Genomic DNA, 24,865 nt, shown 5'->3' on the forward strand with positions numbered 1-24,865 from the left:
ATTTGTTCTTTTTAGGCGTGTCTGGTTTACCAATCAATTTGATGGAGCGCAAAGCAGTTTAGGCCAAATCAGCAAATTAAAATAGCAAACCCTATGCTAGAAATGAGAGCACGGCAAGTTTTATTCCAAGTCTCTATGAGAACCCGGGCTCTCTGTCAAAATTATCAAGGCTTCTCCAGTCTATAAATGAGCAGTCAGGGCAGATCTGCCAAGAAAGAACTGGCCAAGTTGGAAATACTAAAACAGGTAGAACAACTAAATAAATACTCAGTTATAACCCATTAGGAAGCAAAGGAAAACTACCATCTATTCAAAATGTATACTATGGGACTGGCAGGAAGTGGAGAAGAGTAAACGTAGATATAAATATGTAAATATATGCAATATATATTAAAATTAACATGTGACTCTAAAGTCCATAAAAAAATAATAATAATAAAAGCTCTTCAGAGCTCTTTTCTAACATGCTAAGCCACCTCACCAGGACCATTTATTCTGTCCCTCCAAAGACAACCTTGGAGCCAAAGAAGCAGCTACTGATTTCTGCTGCTTAGGTTGGAGTAGAGGTAAAAGGGTATCAACCACACAAATAGGCTTAAGAAAGCATTTAGGCTTTTTTTTTTCTTGGTTGTTCATTCTCTTTGTGAATAATCTTTACACATTTACCCACCTCTTCCTCAAGATTCCTCACATGTGTTCTTCTCTGGTTTCCTAATACACAGAAATTAAGCAAGGTTTATTCCTCAGCCCCTACTCTTCTACCACTCTTTCCCCTCTCCCAAGATCCAATAGCATATCTCTAGTTTCGTATTACTACTGTGTGTTCTACCATCACTTCACTTCCAACATACCTAAAATGGAACTCATCACCTTCTCATTAAAATTCCCATGCATATTGCAGCCAGGCTCTTCTTAAACCACATCATTCATCACACCAATTAAACATGAGGTAAACTGGGGAAAACAATTTGAACAAGTACAAATTCAAACTCCATAATCTTATCACTAAGACTCCACAATAATGGAAGCTGAACTTAATTTTCCAATGTATTATCCAATACTCTCCAACGTGAATCTTCTACTTGGATCAGAATCTACCTCATAATATACTAAAAATATTTCCACCACTGTATCTTTGCTTATGCCATTTCCCTTCTAGATGACCTCTCCCTGCCTGTATCCAACCTTTCCTCCAAAACCCAAGTAAAATTATTCTTCCTTTAGGAAGCCTCCTCTCACTGTTCTAACTCACAGTGTTTTCTCTCTGTATCCCTACTTTCAGGCAAACATGTATTGAATATCTACTTGGCACCAGATATTGCACTGAGTATACAAAGAATAAGATGGATTCTCTGACTCTTGAACCTCACATCATTCTATTGTAAGAAGTAGGTAAGCAATTGAGGGGCTGAAATTCAGTGCAAAGAGTATAAAGATAGAAATAAATACAGGTGCAGTGATTAGACAAAGGAGAAAGTAATCATATCTGCTTGTAGGGATGTAAGAGGAAGAGGTAGCAAACTGTGCTCTTAAAAGATGAATATGGGGCTTCCCTGGTGGCGCAGTGGTTGAGGGTCCGCCTGCCGATGCGGGGGGCGCGGGTTTGTGCCCCGGTTCAGGGGGGATCCCACGTGCCACAGAGCGGCTCGGCCCATGGGCCATGGCCTCTGGGCCTGTGCGTCTGGAGCCTGTGCTCCACACCGGGAGAGGCCGTGGCGGTGAGAGGCCCGCGTACCGAAAAAAAAAGATGAATATGATTTTTCCAAAGGGAAGTACATAGAAAGGGTAACCATTCCAGAAGAAAGAAACCAGATGAGAAAAGACCACCACATGTGAAATAACATTATCCACACAAGGAATAAATAATTTTGTATAAGAACATAGGTTATGAAGGACTAACAAGAGATAAAGTTAAAGATGCCATACAAGGCAGTTTCAAGGTTAGCTAGTAGGCAATGGAGAAACAACAGAAGAATGTGAGCAGGGGAAGAACAGGATCAGCTTTACAATTTAGGCAAATCCCCTAGGAGCGGAGGAATGGTCAACTAGGAGAAGATAAAAAATAGAAACAGGAAAACTAATATAGATCATGAAAGGAGTCCAAATAACAATGATGAGGACTTGAATTAAGGTAGCAGCAGCTACAGAAAAAGTAGAAGCAACAGAATTTACTGATTTAAATGTAGTACATGGGAGAGGGGAAGGAAATAAAAATAACTCCAAGTATTCTGGTCTTTATGACTAGATGGTGGGATCATTCCAAACAATAGGAACCGTAGAAATAATTAGTTGAAGGTAGGATAGAGAAGATGAGTTCAATAAACCTGTCAGATATCCAAGTAAAAAATAACAGTATGGCACTTCAGTGTATAACTCTTCTCTTCTTTAGGACAGGAAACATACTTCACCATTATGAGAATCCCACAAGCTCAGATACAGTGACACATACACAGTAAATTCAGATAAATGTTTACTATATAAAGGCAAAAGATAACAAAAGAAACTTATTTAAGAATGAGATTTGGCCCAATAAAAGAGAGGGATATCTGTAAAAGACATGATTTGGATATTCTCCTACCTATTAGAAGGTGGATGGGGGGGCGGGGGTGGCAACCCATAAGAATTACCTAACCTGAACTATTCACCTAAAAATGTAGCTACTAAAACTTTTACAACTGTCATTACACATGCTATTAAATAAAGTTTTGTTGTGAATACAACTTCCAAGGGTTCCTAGCAATAAGACTCAGAGTTAAAATTCTGTGAATCAAAAGCCAAAGGCTCCTTTCTTTATCAGCCCAATACTGACCTCTAGTGGACTACAAGAATACATAAAATTGAGCTTGAAAATCAGAAACGGGTTGAAAAGGGAGAGAGGTGTAGGCTTATAGGTTCAAGACCTGATATAATTAACTACATGGACTTCAATTACAGGGTGCTATACCAGAAAAGAAAAGAAGAAGAAAAAAAACCTTCTTGGAGTAAGACGGGTCTTTAAATCTAAGCTCTGCAACATATTAATTCCATAACCATGGGCAGGTTCTTTTCAAACCAACATCCCATCTATTAAAAAAAAAAAAATAGGCTAATAAAATGTACCTCAGAACTGCAACAAGGATTAAATGAGATAATACATGTAAATTATCTTGAATTAAAAGATAAGTCAAAAGAAAAAAAAAGACACTAAAAATTTAAGTTCCACCTGTCTTCCCTCTGAATATGAGATAGGAATCTTGTTTCACCGTCTATTCTGGAAGAATTGAAGATCTAGCAATACTTAGATACATAATCATTAATGGCATCTAATACTGCTTCACATTGCCATTCTATTTTGTATTTGTGCTACATGCCAAGTATTAGATATCTGTACTGCACACCTCTTGTGCTCCATTTCAGATCTTCTCAGCCTCAGCTCTTATTCCACGTAGAACATTATCAACCTGTTCTGGGCAGCCCTGGAAGTGTCATATAGGGTAAACTGAAACCAGCTCTAGCATTTACACCACACCTCTAGCTTCCTGCCCAGAGGTTTTTCAGACATCACAGTGTGGAATCCCACCAGAACTACTTAGCATTCATGATTCTCAACCCAGAAGTGAGGCAAACCTTGACCAAAGAACTGACAGATAAATGCTCCCCATTGCATCCCTCCCACGGTGAGTTCCATATAGCTTCTTAATGGATTAAGGAACCAGAATGCCCTACAGTGTACCACGGTAGTTACTCTACAATTTTTCTTTTCACTCCTCCTGACCCTTATGCTTGTATACGCCACTCAAACACCAACTCCTCAGGTTTCTCCAAGGAAATCAAGGTTAAAATAACATCCCATACAAAAATACAATGAAGTAGGATTATGACCCCATATCTGAAGCCCAAAGGATGTCCATGAAAATAACTGGCAAGACCAAGATATAAAGACTCCAAAGCTACCATCTTCACTTCTCACCAATCAAAAGAACTACAAAACCTGTAATTTCAAAAAGGTTTCTTCATGCTTATTAGCACTAGCTCTGGCAACTAGTATTCTTCAGTGACTAGCTCCAATATCAGATCTTGTTCAAACAAAATAAAAACAAAACAAGGATAGTGAGTTAAAATGAAGGAAATAGAACATATCAAGACCATATCCAAAAAGTTATTTACATATTAGTGTACATAGGGGTGTATACATGCATTATATATGTGTATTTTGTGTAATATTTTAAAAAAAAAGATAAAGTTTTTCATACAACTTAATCAGGTTCCAAAGAATTTCCATCAGTAGAATGAGAAATCTAGGATTATGATATTCATAGAAATTTTTTTTAATGGAAAAAGGTAACTGAGATCCTTAGCTGTTTCAAAGTCTACAGTTCATATTTAAACGTATAGGGCTTCCCTGGTGGCGCAGTGCGTTGAGAATCTGCCTGCTAATGCAGGGGACACGGGTTCGAGCCCTGGTCTGGGAGGATCCCACATGCCGCGGAGCAACTAGGCCTATGAGCCACAACTACTGAGCCTGCGCGTCTGAAGCCTGTGCTCTGCAACAAGAAAGGCTGCGATAGTGAGAGGCCCGTGCACCGCGATGAAGAGTGGCCCACGTTTGCCACAACTTGAGAAAGCCCTGGCACAGAAACGAAGACCCAACACAGCTCTAAATAAATAAATAAATTTAAACCTATATTTCATAGAGGGGAAAAAGTCTTTGCACTAACAAAATTCATTTCAACAAGATGTACTAGACGTAGTGTATTACAATTTGTATAAAGCAATAGTAAAAGTTAAAAGAATTCTCTTGTGAATTAGGATAATCCCAGCTTTTTAAATACTATCTTTTTCTTTCGTCAACATATATACACCACAAGCACAATGTTAATTGTAGTTAACTGTAAATTACAAAATAAACATAAAGAAAAAAAATGGAAAAAAAAATCTAAAATTTCCATTCAGTAATAATCAGTTACTTGATGAATTACAACCCAGCCTATTTTCTGTACATATATAAAGATTTCTCTTTTTGCTCATCTGTATTTTCTATTTATCTGCATAATTGCTAATACATTTATATTGGTATGCCAAAAAGTATCATACTTAAGTTTCTAAATCTGCTTTTTGCTCAAAAATATTTCGCAAATATCTTTCTTGACAAATAAAAATACTTACAATAATATTTGCATTGTACTACATTTCAAAGAATGGATATTTATTTGAATATATTCTACTATAGGACATGTATATTGCTTCTAATATTTTGCTATTTAATAACTGCTGCAAAGACTAACTCCAGAGCTAAAATTATGTGGATATCCTTAATTATTTTATTAGAGGAAGAAAACTACTCCCTCATATGATTATTCACCCCAACTCAACTTTACAGTACAATTTATCTTTTCCCAATTTGTTTTATTTTAAATGTCTGCAAAATGAATATAATTTCATGGTTTAAAAAATCTAGTAATACTGAAAATATTGTAATAAAAAACAGTAGACTCCCTCTTATGCCTTTTTCAATCCCCAATCCTGCTCTGTAGAGTTAATATTTTTATACCCACGTTTCTAATAATACCCTTAATTTCTGTTAAAAACTTAGATCATTTAAAAATATAGACTCCCTTACACTACTGCTTCTTAAATTATATTCTCAACAAAGTATTTTAAGTAAAAGCAATAATCAATATTAATCATCATGTCATGTAACCAAACCATCTTACTACAGAGTCAAGTATATATGCAATGATTACATAGTTGATTATAGTTCCTTTCTGGTACAGCTTTTTGTTTTTCTTGGAGTTTCAAATTGCCTACATTTTCAAAAAATTCTCTAATATTCTAGCTACAACAATCTTGATTTTTTCCAAAAAGCTCATCATAATAGACATTCTATCCAAACCTTATTATTCCTAAAGGCATAACTTGGGGTGATTGTCCTATAAGGACTGTCCTATAAGTCCTATAGTAGTCTATATTCAAATAAATATCCATTCTTTGAAATGTAGTACAATGCAAATATTATTGTTAAGTATTTTTATTTGTTGAGAAAGATATTTGCGAAATATTTTTGAGCAAAAAGCAGATTTAAAAACTTAAGTATGGGGGCTTCCCTAGTGGCGCAGTGGTTGAGAGTCCGCCTGCCAATGCAGGGGACACAGGTTCGTGCCCCGGTCCGGGAGGATCCCACATGCCGTGGAGCGGCTAGGCCTGTGAGCCATGGCCGCTGAGCCTGCGCGTCCGGAGGCTGTGCTCCGCAACGGGAGAGGCCAAAACAGTGAGAGAGGCCCGCATACTGCAAAAAAAAAAAAAAAAAAAAAACAACTTAAGTATGATACTTTTTGGCATACCAATATAAATGTATTAGCAATTATGCAGATAAATAGTCATTCTGGAGGGGACTTACTTTCATTTCAGTTTCAATAATTCCATATCTATATTTCACTTAATCCAGACTCTCATTTTGTTGGCACACATCTTCAGATAATTCTTAAGAATTAAGAATTAAATTTCTTGAATTCTTCCATTCTAAAAATGACTTTAATCCTTCTCCAAATAAACTATAGAGTTCAAGGTTGACAATAATTTTCCCTTAGGTTATTGAAGGCATTCCTCACACTACTGTCCTATATTACCCCCTATTGCTAGTGGAAAAAGCAATGATATATTGATCTTCATTCCTTTATATATTACTTTTTCTGTCTGGAAGCTTTTCAAGCCTTTTACTGTATATGTTCTCAGTTTCTCAGGGGATGTACCTTGGTGTAGGTCTTTAACTTATTCATTATACTCAGTTAGCAATACATGTGGAAGTCCTGAGATTTTCTTATATTAATGCTCTGAGGATTTTCTCCCCTTGTCTAGAACTCCTAATCGATACTGAATTCTCATATAACTCCTCCTGATGATCTTTGTTTTTTTTAATTGAAGTATAGCTGATTTACAATGTTGTGTTAGTTTCTGGTACACAGCAAAGCGATTCACTTACACATATTTATATATATTTGTTTTCATATTCTTTTCCATTATGGTTTATTATAGGATATTGAATATATTTCCCTGTGCTATACAGTAGGACCTTGTTTATCTATTTTATGTATAGTAGTTTGTATCTGCTAATCCCAAACTCCTAATTTTCCCTCCCCAATCCCCTTTCCCCTTTGCTAACCATAAGTTTGTTTTCAATGTCTGTGAGTCTGTTTCTGTTTCGTAAATAAGTTCATTTGTGTCATATTTTAGATTCCACATATAAGTGATATTTATTATACAGTATTTGTCTTTCTCTTTCTGACTTACTTCACTTAGTATGATAATCTCTAGGTCCATCCTGTTGCTGCAAATGGCATTATTTCATTCCTTTTTTATGGTTAAGTAGTATTTCATTGTGTATATATACCACATCTTCTTTAACCATTCATCTGTTGATGGACATTTACATTGCTTCCATGCCTTGGCTATTGTAAATAGTGCTGCTATAAACATTGGGGTGCATGTACCTTTTCAAAGTAGTTTTCGTCTTTTCCAGATATATGCCCAGGAGTGGGATTGCTGGACCATATGGCAACTCTACTTTTAGTTGTAGTTTTGCTGCATTTCTCTAATCATTAGCAATGTTGAGCATCTTTTCATGTGCCTAGTGGCCATCTATATGTCATCTTTGGAGAAATGGCTATTTAGGTCTTCTGCCCATTATTTGATTGGGTTGTTTGTTTTTTTGTTATTGAGTTGTATGAGCTGTTTGTATATATGGAAAATTAACCCTTTGTCAGTTGCATCATGTGCAAACATTGTCTCCTAGTCCATAGGATTTTTTTGTTTTGTTTATGGTTTCCTTTGCTGTGCAAAAGCCTATAAGTTTGATAAGGTCCCATTTGTTTATTTTTGCTTTTATTTCTATTGCCTTGGGAGACTGACCTAAGAAAACATTGGTACACCTCCTGATGATCTTTGTAATATTTTTCTATAACAAACTTAATTTTTGAGGATACCAATGAATTTTTCTGACATATTATTTTGTTTTCTGCATTATTTGCTCCATCTAGGTACTTTTTATTGTTGTTACTTCTTTTCTCATATTGGTATTTTTATCTCTCTCTTTCCAGTTGGATATTTTCCTCAAATATCTATTGATCCTTGGCCAGTTATTCATATTTAATAATAAATCACTTAAGAGTTTACAGGAAGGTCTATGGGCATAGGAAGATTTGTCAAGTAGCAAGCTTCACTTTAGGGAATTCTACAAAGGAAATCAACTCTTTGATGGGGAAATCCAAATGGCACTTTGTGGCAGTCCTTTATTAATTTCTCTAGAAAAGAATTTTCCAATCTCCCACTTAAGAATATAAGTACAAATATTCCATGCAAGGGAGAGGAGAAGTAGAGGAATTAACTGCTTTATACCCACATCATCTATAATAATTCACACCTCCAAAGATTCAGCTTGTCTGGAGTTGTCTGTATTGAACTGTTTCCTCCATTCCAAATGAACCTGTTTATACTTTCAGTTGTGGCTTAATACACCCTGCTATATATAGTGGTAACTATGTATATTTACCACTCTTCCCTCCACTTTCTTTTTTTACCTTCCAGCTATATTACTGACATGTAATTAATACAGAAGTTAACATTAAACAATGTGCTGACTTGACACACGTATATATTGCAAAATGACTACCAGAGTAAGTTACCTTATATCTCTATCCCCTCGTATAATTATCATTTTTGTATGTGGTGATAACATTTATGACCTACTCTCTTAACAACTTTCAAGTATATAATAAAGTATTGTTAATTATAGTGACCATGCTGTATATTAGATCTTCAAAACTTACTCATCTTATAGCTGTAACTTCATATCCTTTGACCAACATTTCCTTATTTCCTCCACCTCCCAGTCCCTGGCAACCACCATTCTACTCTATTTCTATGAGTTTGGGTTTATCGATTCAACATCTAAGAGACACCATGCAGTTTTTGTCTTTCTCTATCTGACTTACTTAACTTAGCATAATGTCCTCAAGGTCATTCCATGTTTTGCAAAAGGTAGGATTTCCTTGTGTCATGGCTGAAACATAGATATATAGATATATACATATAGGTATATATAGATATATATTCTTTATCTGGTTATCTGTCAATGAACACTTAGGTTGTTTCTGTATCTTGGCTCCTGTGAATAAAGCCTCCAGCTTTGTTCTTTCTTAGAATCACTTTTCTATCCAGGGTTTTTTGTGGTTCCATACAGATTTTAGAATGTTTTTTCCTATTTTTTAGAAAAATGCCATTGGAAATTTGATAGGAATTTCATATAATCTGTAGGTCACTTTGGGTATTATAGACATTTTAACAATATTAATTCTTCTGATCCATAAACATGGGATATCTTTCCATTTATTTGTGCTTCTTCAATTTCTTTCATCAATGTCTTATAATTTTCAGTGTACAGATATTTCACCTCCTTGGATACATTTATTCCAAAGTATTTTTTTATGTTTGATGCTATTATAAATGAGATTGTTTTATTTCTTTTACAGATAGTTCACTGTTAGTGTATAGAAATGCAACTGATTTTGTGTATTGATTTTGTCTCCTACAACATTATTGTATTTATTTATTAGTTCCGGTTTTTTTACGGAGTCTTTAGGATTTTCTACATATAAGATCATATCATCTGTAAATAGAGAATATTTTACTTATTCTCCTTCAATTTGGATACATTTTATTTCTTTTTCTTGAATAATTTCTCTTGCTAGGATTTCCATTACTCAGTTGAATAGGAGTGGTGAGAGTGGGTACTCTTGTCTTCTTCCAGATCTTAGTGGGAAAGATTTCAGCCTTCCCCACTGAGTATGATGTTAGCTGGGGATTTGTCATATATGGACTCTGTTATGTTGAGATATATTTATTCTATTCTAATTTGCTGAGAGTTTTACTGATGAAAAGATGATAAATTTTGTTAAGTGCTTTTTCAGAATCTATTGAGATGACCATATAATTTGTATCTTTTCTTCTACTAATGTGGTATAGCACATTAATTGATTTGCGTATGTTGAACCATTCTTGCATCCCAGGAATAAATCACACTTGATCATGATGCATGATACTATTAATATACGGTTGATTTCTGCTTGCTCGTACTTTGTTGACAGTTGTTGCACCTCTATTTACCAGGAATACTGGCCTGTAGTTCTGTTTTCTAGTAGTGCCCTTAACTGGCTTTGGTATCAGGGTAAGACTCACCTTGTAAAGTAAATTTGGGAGTGTTCCCTCCTGGTCAATTTTTAGAGGAATTTGAGAAGAACTGATGTTAATTCTTCTCTAGATGTTTGATGAAATCATCCAGTCCGGGGGTTTTCTTTGTTGGGAGGTTTTTGATTACTGTTTCAATCTCTTTACTCATAAATGATCCTTTCAAATTTCCTATTTCTTCCTGTTTCATTATGGCTAGGTTGTCCAGGAGTGTGTTGTTTACTTTCCACACATTTATGAATTTTCTAGTTTTCCATCTGCTACTGACTTCTAGTTTCATACCATTGTGACCAGAAAAAATATTTAATATGATCTCAATCTTCTTACATTTGCTAAGGCTTATTTTGCGAACTAATGTATAATCTACCCTGGAGAATGTTCTGTGTACACTTGAGAAGAATGTGTATTCTGCCACTGTTGGGCGGAATAACCTGCATATGTTTTTTAAGTCCATTTGGTCTAAGGTTTAGTTCAAGTCCTGTGGTTCCTTACTGATTTTCTGTCTAGATGATCTATTCATTGTTGAAAGTGGGGGTATTTAAGTCCCCTGTTATTACTGTATTGTTGTCTATTTCTCCCTTCAGAGCTGTGAGCATTGTTTAACATATTTAGGTTCTCTGATATTAGATGCACCTCCACTCTCTTTCTGCCAAAGATTTATTATGCCCTCTTCATTCTCATTATGAATTAATGAAAAGACAGTAAATATCAGCAGAGAAATAAAAACTATGTAGAACAACCAAATGTAGATTCTAGAACTAAAAACTGTACTACCTGAAATAAAGAATTCATCATTTAATGCACTTAACAGTCAAACAGAGATAACAAAGGAAAAGAGTCAGTGCACTTGAAGATATATGAACAGAAATTATCCAGTTAGGAAAAAATCAGATTAAAAAAAACAAACAAACATGAAAAACAGAGCCTGAGGAATATGAGGGATAATATCAAAAAGTCTAACCTAAGTAGAACTAGAGTCCTAGAAAAAAAGGAGAAATAACATAGTGAAGAAAAAATATCTGAAAGAACAATGGGTGAAAATTTCTCACATTTTATAAAAGACATAAAGTACCAGAGTCAAGAAGCTCAGTGAATCCCAATGTGAACATCATAGTCAAACTATTGAAAATCAAAGATCAAGAGAAAAATTTGAAAGCCATAGGGGAAAGAAAAACACCCATTACATACTGTGGAAAAACAATACAAATGACTATTGATCTCTCATCAGAAACTACAGAGGCCAGAAAGCAATAGAAATGAAAACAAAATTGAAAAATTATCGACCTAGAATTGTAAATCCAGAAAATATCCTTCAGAAATTGTTATGTGCTGAACTGTGTCTCCTAAAAAGAAATGCTGAAGTTCTAAACATCTTAGAATGTGACATTATTTGGAAACAGGGTCACTGCAGATGTATTCAAGATCAAGTTATACTGTGGCAGGCTGAGCCTTTAATCCAATAATGACTGGTGCCCTTATAAGAAGAGGAGAAGACATACAGGAGAACATCAGGTGATAACGGAGCCATATACTGAAGTGCTGCAACTGCAAGCCAAGGAATGCTAAGATTGCTAGCAAAACACCAGAATAAAGGAAGACACAAGGAAGGATTCTCTCCTGCAGGTTTCAGAGGGCGCATGACCCTGCTGACACTTTGATTTTGAACTTGTAGCCTCCAGACCTGTGAGAGAGTAGATTTTTTTTTTTATTAAGCCACCCAGTTTGTGGTGCTTTGTTATGGCAGCCCTAGAAAACTAATACAGGAATGAAAGCAAGAGGAAAACATTTTCAGATAAAAGAAAACTAAGGGAATTTAAGACCAACACACCTGCACTATAAAAGTGCTAAAGGAAGTTCTTCAGGCTGAAGGGAAATGATTCCAGATGGAAACTCAGATTCTCAAGAATGAATGAATAAATGAATGAATGGCATCGAAAATGGAAAATAGTTTAGCAATTATAAAAGAAGAAAAGAAAAGCTGCTTTTTTAATACAGAGTGATCAAGAAGAGTATCTTTCATAAAGTGGCATTTGTGTTTCAGACATTAGTGTTTATTTACTTAATACTGGTAGAGATTTAAGAGACATACATGTAGTTAATATTTTAATCCTGAATTCTTACACAGATTTTATACTATTGTAAACATTATAATATATTCTAATACCTGGAAGGACAATATCTACCATGTTAATAATATTTCAAGAACCCCTCAGTCATTTTCAAATACAACATTCCTTTAGAACGCCAATAACCTAAGACAGGAGCATTATGGTAGGCTTGCTAAATGTCTAGCACACTAAAAGATCACTCGAGATCATATATGCATCATTCTAAGATAGGCTGGTCAATGGATAAAGTAAATTTCAAGATAATCTTTAACATTATTTTTGAAAATAGCATTAACTTTTCTCCACAATTTTTTACCACATATCAGTTTGAGTTTTACATCCTTTACCAATGTCAATTTTTAGGTGATTATAAAAATGACCCCCAAATATCAAAAATGTAAGTAAAGTTGGGAAGAAAAATAATCTAGGGTAGGAAGTAGTACTAGCTTCTTAGTATTTTATTAACCGAGTCTCCCAAGAAAGATAAGTCATATATAAGCAAGGTTTCCTCCAAGGACCACCCCATCTCAATTGAAAAGGGCCAGAAATAGTTCTAATTTAAACTACTGGTTCAGTCCATTTTTCAACTGAACCAATAGTTTCAATTATAACTATGGTATCAACAAAGATGCCAATTTTCCATCTGACTTCTAGGCTTTCATTACAACAAAGAATAAAATTATACCAAAAAAGTATTACTTTTATGGAACCTATTTTTGGTTCAGAAGACAACTGCTAAAATTGGGGGAGAAAATTATAGGCATATATCCCTCTACACCTATTCTGTGGTCAATTTTAACAACTCATATAACTTATAAATAACTCCTCTCAGTCAACCCAAACTAAAGGAGATCTAAAAAGTAAACACCTAATAAATATATTACAGGGAGTCCAACCTGGCAGCATATGAAGATCCTGAACTCACCTCCTCCTGTGGACACACCAAATCTTCAACTACATATGGATCATTTCCCTATGAAAAAGATCCGAAAATGAGATGAACTTTTCTCCACGATAAAGGATAGAAGAATCACATCAAGATGGATAGGAAAGGCAGAGACATAGTCTTGGCAAAAACCACAGCTCAGTGCAGCAACACACAAGATGAAGGGATCTCACCAGTCCAGTGCTTCTCCTGGAGGAGGAAGGGGTTGGTGCCCCACATCAAGCACCTTAATCCCTGGGATCTGCACCAGAGAGACAAGCACTAAAAACATCTTGCTTAGAAAACCAAAGGGACACAAAGTGCTGTAGGGAACCAAGATTCCCCTTTTAAAGGGCTAGCAGATGGGCTTACTCACCAAAGACCCAGCAAAAAAACAGCACTTTGAAAAGCACCTGGACTATATGTGAAGGATACTCATTTACTAATCTAAAAGCACCTGCAGGAGGGGCAGGAGATGCTTGAAACTCTCTCTCTGGAATTAAAGGAACTGGTAGATGCCATTATTGTATTCTCCACCTACCCTGCTAGCACAGGCAGGCAAGTTTGGACAGCACCTTCCCACCACCCTGCTAAGACAGGCAGGGGCAAGCGGTCACAGCACTATTTTGTTGCCTTCCTGAAGCTGAAAAGCATGGGCAGTTGTAGCACACCCCTACTCCCTGGCTCGGATGGGACAGTAGAAGCAATTGTGGCATTCTCCCACTCCTGGCCTAAAACTGGCACACATCCACAGACAAGGCATTCTCCCACAGCACTGCAGAAACATATGCAAGTACCACACAGTCAAGATATTTTCTCACTGCTTTTCTGAAGCTGGTTAGCATGACTCAGCCCTTTTAGCTATTAGCTGCCTTTGCTAAAGCCAGCGGGTGCATGCAATCCACACAGGGGACACTAGTTGATTACCTGACCTTGGTGGCCAAAGAGACTTGAGCTACAGAGCTCCACAGAACAGTAACAATCAGAGAGACAGTTCTTGGCAGGTCACCACTCTCAGGACACTACACAGACAGCAAACTGAAATACAACTCCAGTCTTCCTGTGAAAAAGGTCTATTTACTTAGCCTGGAGCTTCAGTCTGAGGGACAAGTTTCAGATTTCACATACATCCAGGGATAAGAAGGCACTCCCAGGTAATGTAAGCAGAAAGACACAAGCCCTGGGCATCCCTCTGGCCATGATACAGCTCAACAAGACCTCCCAGAAAGGAGATTATAAACTCATCTGGAGCCCTGAATTTTCCAACTGTCACCCAGGGGACATGTTCCAGATCTCTTGGACTGGTGGCCAGCAGGGATTACGATTCTGGCCCCAAAGGAATGTATACATTTGCATACTTTAAAAGCTGCTGCCTGAAGATTTGGTTGCCAATGAGCCTGAAAATAGGTGCTAAGTGATATTCCTCCCCTGGGCACACACTTACAGGCCTTGGTACACTCTCATCAATGAGGACACATCAAGAATAAATCAGGCAGTTCAGACAACTGCAAAGGTTTGAAAGACAACGAACAGCTAAGGCAAGGTTGAACAAGAAGGTTCCTCACATCCACAAGTCCACACCTTCAAGACTGAGAGAGTTATCTGTTTCACCTAATATAAAGAAACAAATACAGAAAGTCAGGCAAAATGAGGATGCAGAGAAATATTCTCCAAATGAAAGAACAAGACAAAAACCTCAGGAGAAAATCTTTAATGATACAGAAGTAATCTACCTGAAAAATAATTCAAAGTAATGGTCATAGACATGCTCACCTAACTCAAGAGAAGAATGGATGAACACAGTGAGAACTTCAAACAAGGAGATAGTAAATATAGGAAAGTGCCAAACAGAAGTCACAGAGCTGAAGAGTACAATAAATGAACTGAAAATTACACTAAAGGGGTTCAACGGTAGGCTAGATGAGATAGAAGAACAGATCAGTGAACTGGAAGACAAAGCAATGGAACTCACACAGAAAGAACAGTAAGATGAAAAAAAAAATGTTTTTAAGAAAAATAAGGGACCTGTGGAACATGATCAAGTAAAATAACATAGGCAATATAGGTGTCCCAGAAAAACAAGAGAAAGAGCAAGGGCAAAACTATTTGAAAAAGTAATGGCTGAACCCTTCCCTAACTTAGGGAAGGAAACAGACATCCAAGTCCAGGAAGCCCAGAGAATTCCAATAAGATAAACCCAAAGAGATCCAACCAAAACATATTATAATAAAAATGTCAAAAGTTAAGACCATCAGCAGATTTCTGAGAATAAACTTTGCAGGGCAAAAGTGAGTGGCACAACATATTCAAAGTGCTGAAATGAAAAAACTTACAACCAAGAATACTCTATCTGGCAAGGTTATTTTTCAGAAATGGAGAAAAGATGAAGAGTTTTCCAGATAAGCAAAAGCTAAAAGAGGTCTCTACTAAACCAGCCTTATAAGAAATGTTATATGTCACTTCTCTAAGCTGAAAAAAAAGGCACTAATTAATATCGAGAAAACTTATGAAAGTAAAAACCTCGGGGGAAAGGGTAAATATATAAGACGGTAGACCAACCATTCATAAAGCTACCATGAAGCTTAAAAGATAAAAGAAGTAAAATTAGCTAAAAATACATTAATGTGTTAAGGGAACACAAAATAAAAAGATGTAAAATGTGACATCAGAAACATAAAATGTGGTGGAGGGTAGTAAAAATTGTAGAACTGTGTAATGTACTCAAACCTAAGTTGCTATCAACTTAAAATAGGCTGTTATATACATAGGATATACATGTGAACCTCATGATAACTACAAAGAAAAAACTTATAGTAAATACACAAATAAAAATGAGAGAGAGAGAGACGAGTCAAGATGGTTGTGTGGGAAGACCTGGAGTTAGTGTCTCCCCACAACTAGAGCGTCTGCCAGCTACTGGTGGAGGACTCTAACCCCCAAGGAGATGGGAGGATCCTCCCCCCCAAGTGAACCGGTAGGTTGAAGAGGGACCGATGGGGGAGGACAAGTGGAGGCCAGACAAGATTGGTGTCCCTGAGGCCGGGGAGAACAGGAGAGGCAGGGGAGATCAGGAGAGGCAGGTGGGAGGGACTCTCCGGAAAGAGCGGGAGAGGAGCAGAGGGTGATCACCTGTCCCACAGGGGCCAGGAGGCCTGATGAGCTCCCAAGCCAGTCCCCACCCCCCCAACAAAGCCCTATCCAGGCTACATGGGTCCTGGGGGCATAGGAGGGAGTTCAGGGAGATCAGGAGTGGCAGGTGGAAGGGGCCATCCAGGAGGAGCGGGAGAGGAGCGGAGGGCAATTACCCTGCTCACTGGGGCCCGGGGAGCCTGCTGAGCTCCCAGGCTGGTACCCTGCAATCTAAAGCCCCCTCCAGGCCATGTGGATCCTGGGGGCATAACAGGGAGGCTGGGGAGATCAGGAGAGGCAGGCAGGAGGGGCCCTCCCAGACGCCAGGCCAGAGAAGCAGGAGAGGAAAAGAGGGAGTTTGCCCTGCCCACTCAAGGCCAGAAAGCCTGCTGGCTCCCAGGAGAGGTCCCATATCCTCTGAGATGGGGGCAGGGAGGCGGGGGGGGGGGGGGGGGGGGGGGGGGGGGGGGGGTGGGGGGGCTTTTTTGGTTCTGGGGGCGAAGCGGGGGGGGGGGGGGGGGCGGCCGGTGAGAGCATGTGTGGGCCTCTTCTGTTCCTTGAGCCTAAGCCCCACCCCCCACAGCCCCCAGAGCCTTTTCCAGCCCTGTGGGTCCTGAGCATCGGCCCCACCCACCACCCAAACCTTGCCCTTGTTTAGGCCCCCACTCTCCACAGCCAAGGCTTTTCCCCCACCTCCTTTTCTTTTTTTTTCTTTTTCCCTCCTCCTCTTTTTTACTATTGTGGTACGGATGTACCTTCTGATTGCTGATTCATCTATATTTTTATTTTTATATTCTTGCTAACATATCTGTTATTTTCCTACTCTAATTTTATTTTTTACTTTGTTATTGTTTTTTATCTTTTTTTTGCCACCCCATGCGGCTTGTGGGATCTTGATTTGCAAGCATGAGGTCGAGCGGAAGCTCCTGCAGTGGGAGCTCCGAGTCCAAACCACTGGACTAACAGAGAACCTCAGACCCCAGGGAACAGACATTAGAGTAAGGTCTCACAGAGTTCCTCATCTCAGCACCAAGACCCAGCTCTACCCAATAGCCTACAAACTCCAGTGTTGGAAGCCTCAGGCCAAACAAACAGTACAACAGGAACACAATCCCACTCAAAAAAAAAAAAAAAAAAAAAATGAGACAGCAAAAAAAAAATATGTCACAGATGAAGGAGCAAGGTAAAAACCTACAAGACCAAATAAATGGAAAGGAAATAAGCAATCTACCTGAAAAAGAATTCAGAGTATAGTAAAGATGATCCAGAATCTCGGAAATAGAATGGAAGCACGGGTGAAGAAAATAGAAGAAATGTTTAACAAAGATCTAGAAGAACTAAAGAACAAACAGAGGGCGTCCCTGGTGGTGCGGTGGTTGAGAGCCCGCCTGCCGATGCAGGGGACGTGGGTTCGTGCCCTGGTCTGGGAAGGTCCCACATGCCGCAGAGCAGCTGGGCCCATGAGCCATGGCTGCTGAGACTACACGTCCGGAGCCTGTGCTCCACAATGGGAGAGGCCGCGGTGGTGGGAGGCCCGTGTACCGCAAAAAAAAAAAAAAAAGAACAAACAGAAATGAACAACACAATAACTGAAATGAAAAATACACTAGAAGGAATCAATAACAAAATAATGGAAGCAGAGGAACGAATAAGTGAGCTGGAAGACAAAATGGTGGAAATAACTGCCGAGGAGCAGAATAAAGGGAAAAAAATGAAAACAATTGAAGACAATCTCAGAGACCTCTGGGACAACATGAAACGCACCAACATTTGAATTATAGGGGTCCCAGAAGAAGAAGAGAAAAAGAAAGAGTCTGAGCAAATATATAAATTATAGTGGAAAACTTCCCTAACATGGGAAAGGAAATAGTCACCCAAGTCCAGGAAGCACAGAGAGTCCCGTACAGGATAAACCCTAGGAAAAACATACCAAGACACATATTAATCAAACTAACAAAAATTAAATTCAAAGAAAAAGCATTGAAAGCAGCAAAGGAAAAACAAAAAATAACATACAAAGGTGTCCCCATAAGATTATCAGCTGATTTCTCAGTGGAACATCTGCAGACTAGAAGGGAGTGGCAGGATATACTTAAACTGATGAAAGAGAAAAACCTACAACCAAGATTACTCTACCCAGCAAGGATCTCATTCAGATTCGATGGAGAAGTCAAAAGCTGTTCAGACAAACAAAAGCTAAGGGAATTCAGCACCACCAAACCGGCTTTACAACAAATGGTAAAGAAACTTCTCTAGGGGGGAAATACAAGAGAAGAAAAAACACAAGAGAAGAAAAGGACCTACAAAAACAAACTGAAAACAATTAAGAAAATGGTAATAGGAACAACATATCGATAACCTTGAATGTAAATGGTTTAAATGCCCCAACTGAAAGAAACAAACTCACTGAATGGATACAAAAACAAGACCCATATACATGCTATCTACAAGAGACCCACTTCAGACCTAGGGACACATGCTGACTGAAAGTGAAGGGATGGAAAAATATATTCCATGCAAATGGAAATCAAAAGAAGGCTGGAGGGCTTCCCTGGTGGCACAGTGGTTGAGAGTCCACCTGCTGATGCAGGGGACACGGGTTTGTGCCCTGGTCTGGGAAGATCCCACATGCCGCGGAGTGGCTGGGCCCGTGAGCTATGGCCACTGAGCCCGCGTGTCCGGAGCCTGTGCTCCGCAATGGGAGAGGCCACAACAGTGAGAGGCCCACGTACCACAAAAAAAAAAAAAGAAAAAGAAAGCTGGAGTAGCAATACTCGTATCAGATAAAATAGACTTTAAAATAAAGACTGTTACAAGAGATAAGAAGGGACACTACATAATGATCAACGGATCAATCAAAGAAGAAGATATAACAATTACAAATGTTTCTGCACCCAACATAGGAGCATCTCAATACATAAGGCAAATGCTAACAACCACAAAAAGAGAAATTGACAGTAAGACTATAATAGTAGGCGACTTTAACACCCCACTTACAACAATGGACAGATCATCCAAACAGAAAATAAATAAGGAAACACAAGCTTTAAATGACACAATAGACCAGATAGTTCTAATTGCTATTTACAGAACATTCCACCCTAAAGTGGCAGAATATACTTTCTTTTCAAGTGCACATGGAACATTCTCCAGGAAAGATCACATCTTGGGTCACAAATCAAGCCTCGAAAAATTTAAGAAAATTGAAATCATATCAAGCATCTCTTCTGACCACAACACTATGAGACTGGAAATCAATTACAGGAAAAAAACTGTAAAAAACACAAACACATGGAAGCTGAACAGTGCACTACTAAAATAACCAAGAGATCACTGAAGAAATCAAAGAGAAATAAAAATATACATAGAAACAAATGACAATGAAAACACCTATGGGATGCAGCAAAAGCAGTTATAAGATGGAAGTTTATAGCAATTCAATCTCACCTCTAGAAACAAGAAAAATCTCAAATAAACAATCTAACCCTACACTTAAAACAACCAGAGAGAGAACAAAGAAAACCCAAAGTCAGTAGAAGGAAAGAAATCATAAAGATCAGAGCAGAAATAAAGAAAACAGAAACAAAGAAAACAATAGCAAAGATCTATAAAACTAAAAGCTAGTTCTTTGATAGATAAACAAAATTAACAAACCCTTAGCCCGACTCACCAAGAAAAAAAGGGAGAGGACACAAATCAATAAAATTAGAAATGAAAAAGGAGATATCACAACTGACACTGCAGAAATACAAAAGATTATAAGACACTACCACAAAAAACTATATGCCAATAAAATGGACAACCATGAACAAATGCACAAATTCTTGGAAAGGTACAATTTTCCAAGACTGAACCAGAAAGAATTAGAAAATATAAACAGACCTATCACAAGTAATGAAATTGAAACTGTAATTAAAAATCTTCCAACAAACAAAAGTCCAGGACCAGATGGCTTCACAGGCGAATTCTATCAAATATTTAGAGAGGAGCTAAAATCAATTCCCTGTAAACTCTTCCGGAAAATTGCAGAGGAAGAAACACTCCCAAATTCATTCTACGAAGATACCAAAACCAGAAAAAGATATCACAAATAAAGAAAATTATAGACCAATATCACTGATGAACATAGAAGCAAAAATCCTCAACAAAATACTAGCAAACAGACTCCAACAGCACATTAAAAGGATCATACACCATGATCAAGTGGGATTTATCCCAGAGATGCAAGGATTCTTCAATATACACAAATCAATCAATGTGATACACCACATTAACAAATTAACTAATAAAAACCGTATGACCATTTCAATAGATGCAGAAAAAGCTTTTGACAAAATTCAACAAACATTTATGATAAAAACTCTCCAGAAAATGGACATAGAGGGAAACTACCTCAACATAATGAAGGCCATATATGACAAACCCACAGCAAGCATCATACTTAATGGTGAAAAACTGAAAGCATTTCCACTAGGATCAGGAACAAGACACGGATATCCACTCTCGCCACTCTTATTCAACATAGTGTTGGAAGTCCTAGCAATAGGAATCACAGAAGAAAAAAAAATAAAAGGAATCCAAATTGGAAAAGAAGTAAAACTGTCACTGTCTGCTGATGATATGACACTATACATAGAAAATCCTAAAGATGCCACCAGAAAACTACTAGAACTAATCAATGAATTTGGTAAGGTTGCAGGATACAAAATTAATGCACAGAAATCTCTTGCATTTCTATACACTAACAAACAATGAAAAATCAGAAACAGAAATTAAGGAAACACTCCCATTTACCATTGCAACAGAAAGGATAAAACACCTAGGAATAAACCTACTTAAGGAGGCAAAAACTTGTACTCAGAAAACTATAACACACTGATGCAAGAAATCAAAGATGACATAAACAGATGGAGAGATGTACCATGTTCTTGGATTGGAAGAATCAATATTGTGAAAATGACTATACTACCCAAAGCAATCTACAGATTCAATGCAATCCCTATCAAACTACCACTGGCATTCTTCACAGAATTAGAACAAAAAATCTTACAATTCATATGGAAACAAAAAAGACACCGAATAGCCAAGGTAACCTTGAGAAAGAAAAAAGGAGTTGGAGGAATCAGGCTCCCCCACTTCAAACTATACCACAAAGCTACAATTATCAAGACAGTGTGGTACTGGCACCAACAGAAATATAGACCAATGGTACAGGATAGAATGTTCAGAGATAAACCCACGCACATATGGGCACCTAATTTACGACAAAGGAGGCAAGAACATACAAGGGAGAAAACAGAGCCTCTGTAATAAGTGATGCTGGGAAAACTGGACAGCTACATGTAAAAGAATGAAATTAGAACACTACCTGACACCATACACAAAAATAAACTCCAAATGGATTAAAGACTTCAATGTAAGACTAGACACTATAAAACTTTTAGAGGAAAACTTAGGAAAAACACTTGTTTTGACATAAACCACAGCAAGATCTTTTTTGACCCACCTCCTAGAGTAACAGAAATAAAAACAAAAATAAACAAATGGGACCTAATTAAACTTAAAAGCTTTTGCACAGCAAAGGAAACCATAAGCAAGACCAAAAGACAACCCTCAGAATGGGAGAAAATATTTGCAAATGAAATGACAAAAGATTAATCTCCAAAATATACAAATGGCTCATGGAGATCAATATCAAAAAAACAAACAATCCAGTTAAAAAATGGGTGGAAGGCCTAAATAGACATTTCACAAAGAAAGACATACAGAGGGCCAAAAGGCACATGAAAAGATGCTCAACATCATTAATTATTAGAGAAATGCAAACCAAAACTACAGTGAGGTATCCCCTCATGCTGGTCAAGATGGCCCTTATCAAAAAAGCTAGAAAAAATAAATGCTGGAAAGGATGTGGAGAAAAGGGAACCCTCCTACACTGTTGGTGGGAATGTAAATTGATACAACCACTATGGAAACCAGTATGGAGGTTCCTTAAAAAACTAAAAATAGAACTACCATATGACCCAGCAATCCCACTACTGGGCATATACCCTGAGAAAACCATAAGTCAAAAAGAGACATGCACAACAATGTTCACTGCAGCACTATTTACAATAGCCAGGACATGGAACCAACCTAAATGTCCATCGACAGATGAATGGATAAAGAAGTGTGGCACATATATACAATGGAATATTACTCAGCCATAAAAAGAAACAAAATTGAGTTATTTGTAGTAAGGTGGATGTCTAGAGTCTGTCATACAGAGTGAAGTTAGAAAGAGCAAAACAAATACTGTATGCTAATGCATATATATGGAATCCAAAAATGAAAAAAAAAAATGGTACTGATGAACCTAGTTGCAGGGCAGGAAAAAAGAGGTAGACATAGAGAATGGACTTGATGACATGGGGTGGGTGGGCGAAGCTGGGGCGAAGTGAGAGTAGCATTGACATATATACACTACCGAATGTAAAATAGTTGGCTGGTGGGAAGCAGGAGCATAGCACAGGGAGATCAGCTCGGTGCTTTGCAATGACCTAGAGGGGTGGGATAGGGAGGATGGGAGGGAGGTTCAAGAGGGAGGGGATATGGGGACATGTGTATGCATATGGCTGATTCGCTTTGTTGTGCAACAGAAACTAACACAGTATTGTGAAGCAATTACACTCCAATAAAGATCTATTCAAAAAGAAAAAAAAGAGAGAGAGAGAAAGGTATCTAAACAAAGCCCTAAAGAAAATCACCAACCACAAGGAAAGAGAGAAAAAGAATTGAGAGAAACAATAAAAATAGCCAGAAAACAAAAAACAGAATGGCCATAAGTACACACCTATCAATAATTATTTTAAACATAAATTGGACTAAATTCTCCAATCAAAAAAAAAAAAGCCCCATCTATATGCTGCCTACAAAAGACTCACTTCACACATAAGGACACAAACAGACTGAATGCAAAAGGTTGGAAAAACACATTCCATGCAAATGGGAATGAAAAGAAAGCTGGGATAGCTATTCTCATATGAGACAAAATGGACTCTAAAACAAAGACTGCAATAAATGAAAGAGAGGCACTATGTAACAATAAGGGGGTTAATCCAGCAAGATATAACACTTATAAATATGTATGCACCCAACATAGGAGTACCAAAATATATGAAACAAATACTAATGAACTTCAAGAGAAAATTAACAGCAATATAACAATAGTAGGGGACTTTAACACCCCACTTATAGCAATGGATACATCACCCAGACAGAAAATCAGTAAGAAAATATCAGCCTTAAATGACACATTAGATCAGATGGGCATAACAGATTTATATAGAACACTCCATCCAAAAGCAGCAAAACACACATTCTTCTCAAGTGCACACAGAACATTTCCCAGGATCAATCACGTTAGGCCAAAAATCAAGTCTCAATAAATTTAAGAAGACTGAAATCATATCAAGTATCTTTTCTGACCCCAATGGTGTGAAAATAGAAATTACAAGAAGAAAACTGGAAAAACCACCAAAACATGGAAATTAAACAACATGGTACTAAAATACTTGCCTCACAAAATAAAAGCCATATATGACAAACCCACAACTAACATCATATTCAACATTGAAAAGCTGAAAGCTTTTCCTCTAAGATCAGGAGCAGGACAAAGATGCCCACTCTCCCCACTTTTATTCAACATAATATTGGAACTCCTAGCCACAGCAATTAGGAAAGAAAAAGAAATAAAAGGCATACAAGTTAGAAAGGAAGAAGCAAAATTGTCACTATTTGCAGATGACATGATATTATATGTCAAAAAACCTAAAGAGTCCACCAAAAAACTATTTGAACTAATAAATGAATTCACTAAAGCTACAGGATACAAAATTAATATTCAACACTCTGTTGTCTTTATACATAAATAACGAACTATCAGGAACAGAAATCAGACAACCCCATTTAAAATTGCATCAAAAAGAATAAAATATCAAGAAATGAATTTAACCAAGAAGGTAAAAGATCTGAAAACTAAAAGACATTGATGAAAGAAATTGAAGAAAACACAAATAAGTAAAAATCATTCTATGGTCATGGATTAGAAGAATTAGTATTGTTAAAATGTCCATACTCCCCAAAGCAAGCTACATATTTAACACAATACCTATCAAAACTCCAATGGCATTTTTCACATAATGAGAAGAAATAATTCCAAAATTTGTATGGAACAATAAAATATCCTGAATAGCCAAAGCAATCTTGGGACATAAGAACAAAGCTGGAGGTATCACGCTCCCTGATTTCAAACTATTCTACACAGCTATAATCATAAAAACAGCATGGTATTTGCAACAAAACAGACACATAGATCAATGGAACAGAAAAGAGAGCCCAGGAATACACCCATGGATATATGGTCAATTAATTTACACAAAAGAGGCAAGAATATACAATGGGGAAAGGATAGTCCCTTCAATAAAGGGTGTTGGAAAAACTGGAC

The 24,865-nt window shown here is 37.4% G+C and overlaps 1 protein-coding gene across 10 annotated transcripts in view; it reads right to left on the minus strand.

The window, feature by feature from the left end:
• EXOC6B (exocyst complex component 6B) overlaps positions 1-24,865 on the minus strand; it is a 696,544-nt gene that overhangs the window by 424,241 nt on the left and 247,438 nt on the right. For 9 of the 10 annotated variants that reach the window (XM_027131993.1, XM_027131995.1, XM_027131998.1 and 6 more), the window contains one exon: positions 13,252-13,299. The exons of the other annotated variant lie outside the window; for it this stretch is intronic. In XM_027131993.1, the coding sequence (XP_026987794.1) occupies positions 13,252-13,299 (48 nt within the window). The remainder of the gene's footprint in view (positions 1-13,251; positions 13,300-24,865) is intronic. 10 annotated transcript variants of the gene reach the window in all.

Source organism: Aethalodelphis obliquidens, unplaced genomic scaffold, assembly GCF_003676395.1.
Source record: "Aethalodelphis obliquidens isolate GAN/ISIS:26980383/991018 unplaced genomic scaffold, ASM367639v1 scaffold40, whole genome shotgun sequence".
Taxonomy (NCBI): domain Eukaryota; kingdom Metazoa; phylum Chordata; class Mammalia; order Artiodactyla; family Delphinidae; genus Aethalodelphis; species Aethalodelphis obliquidens.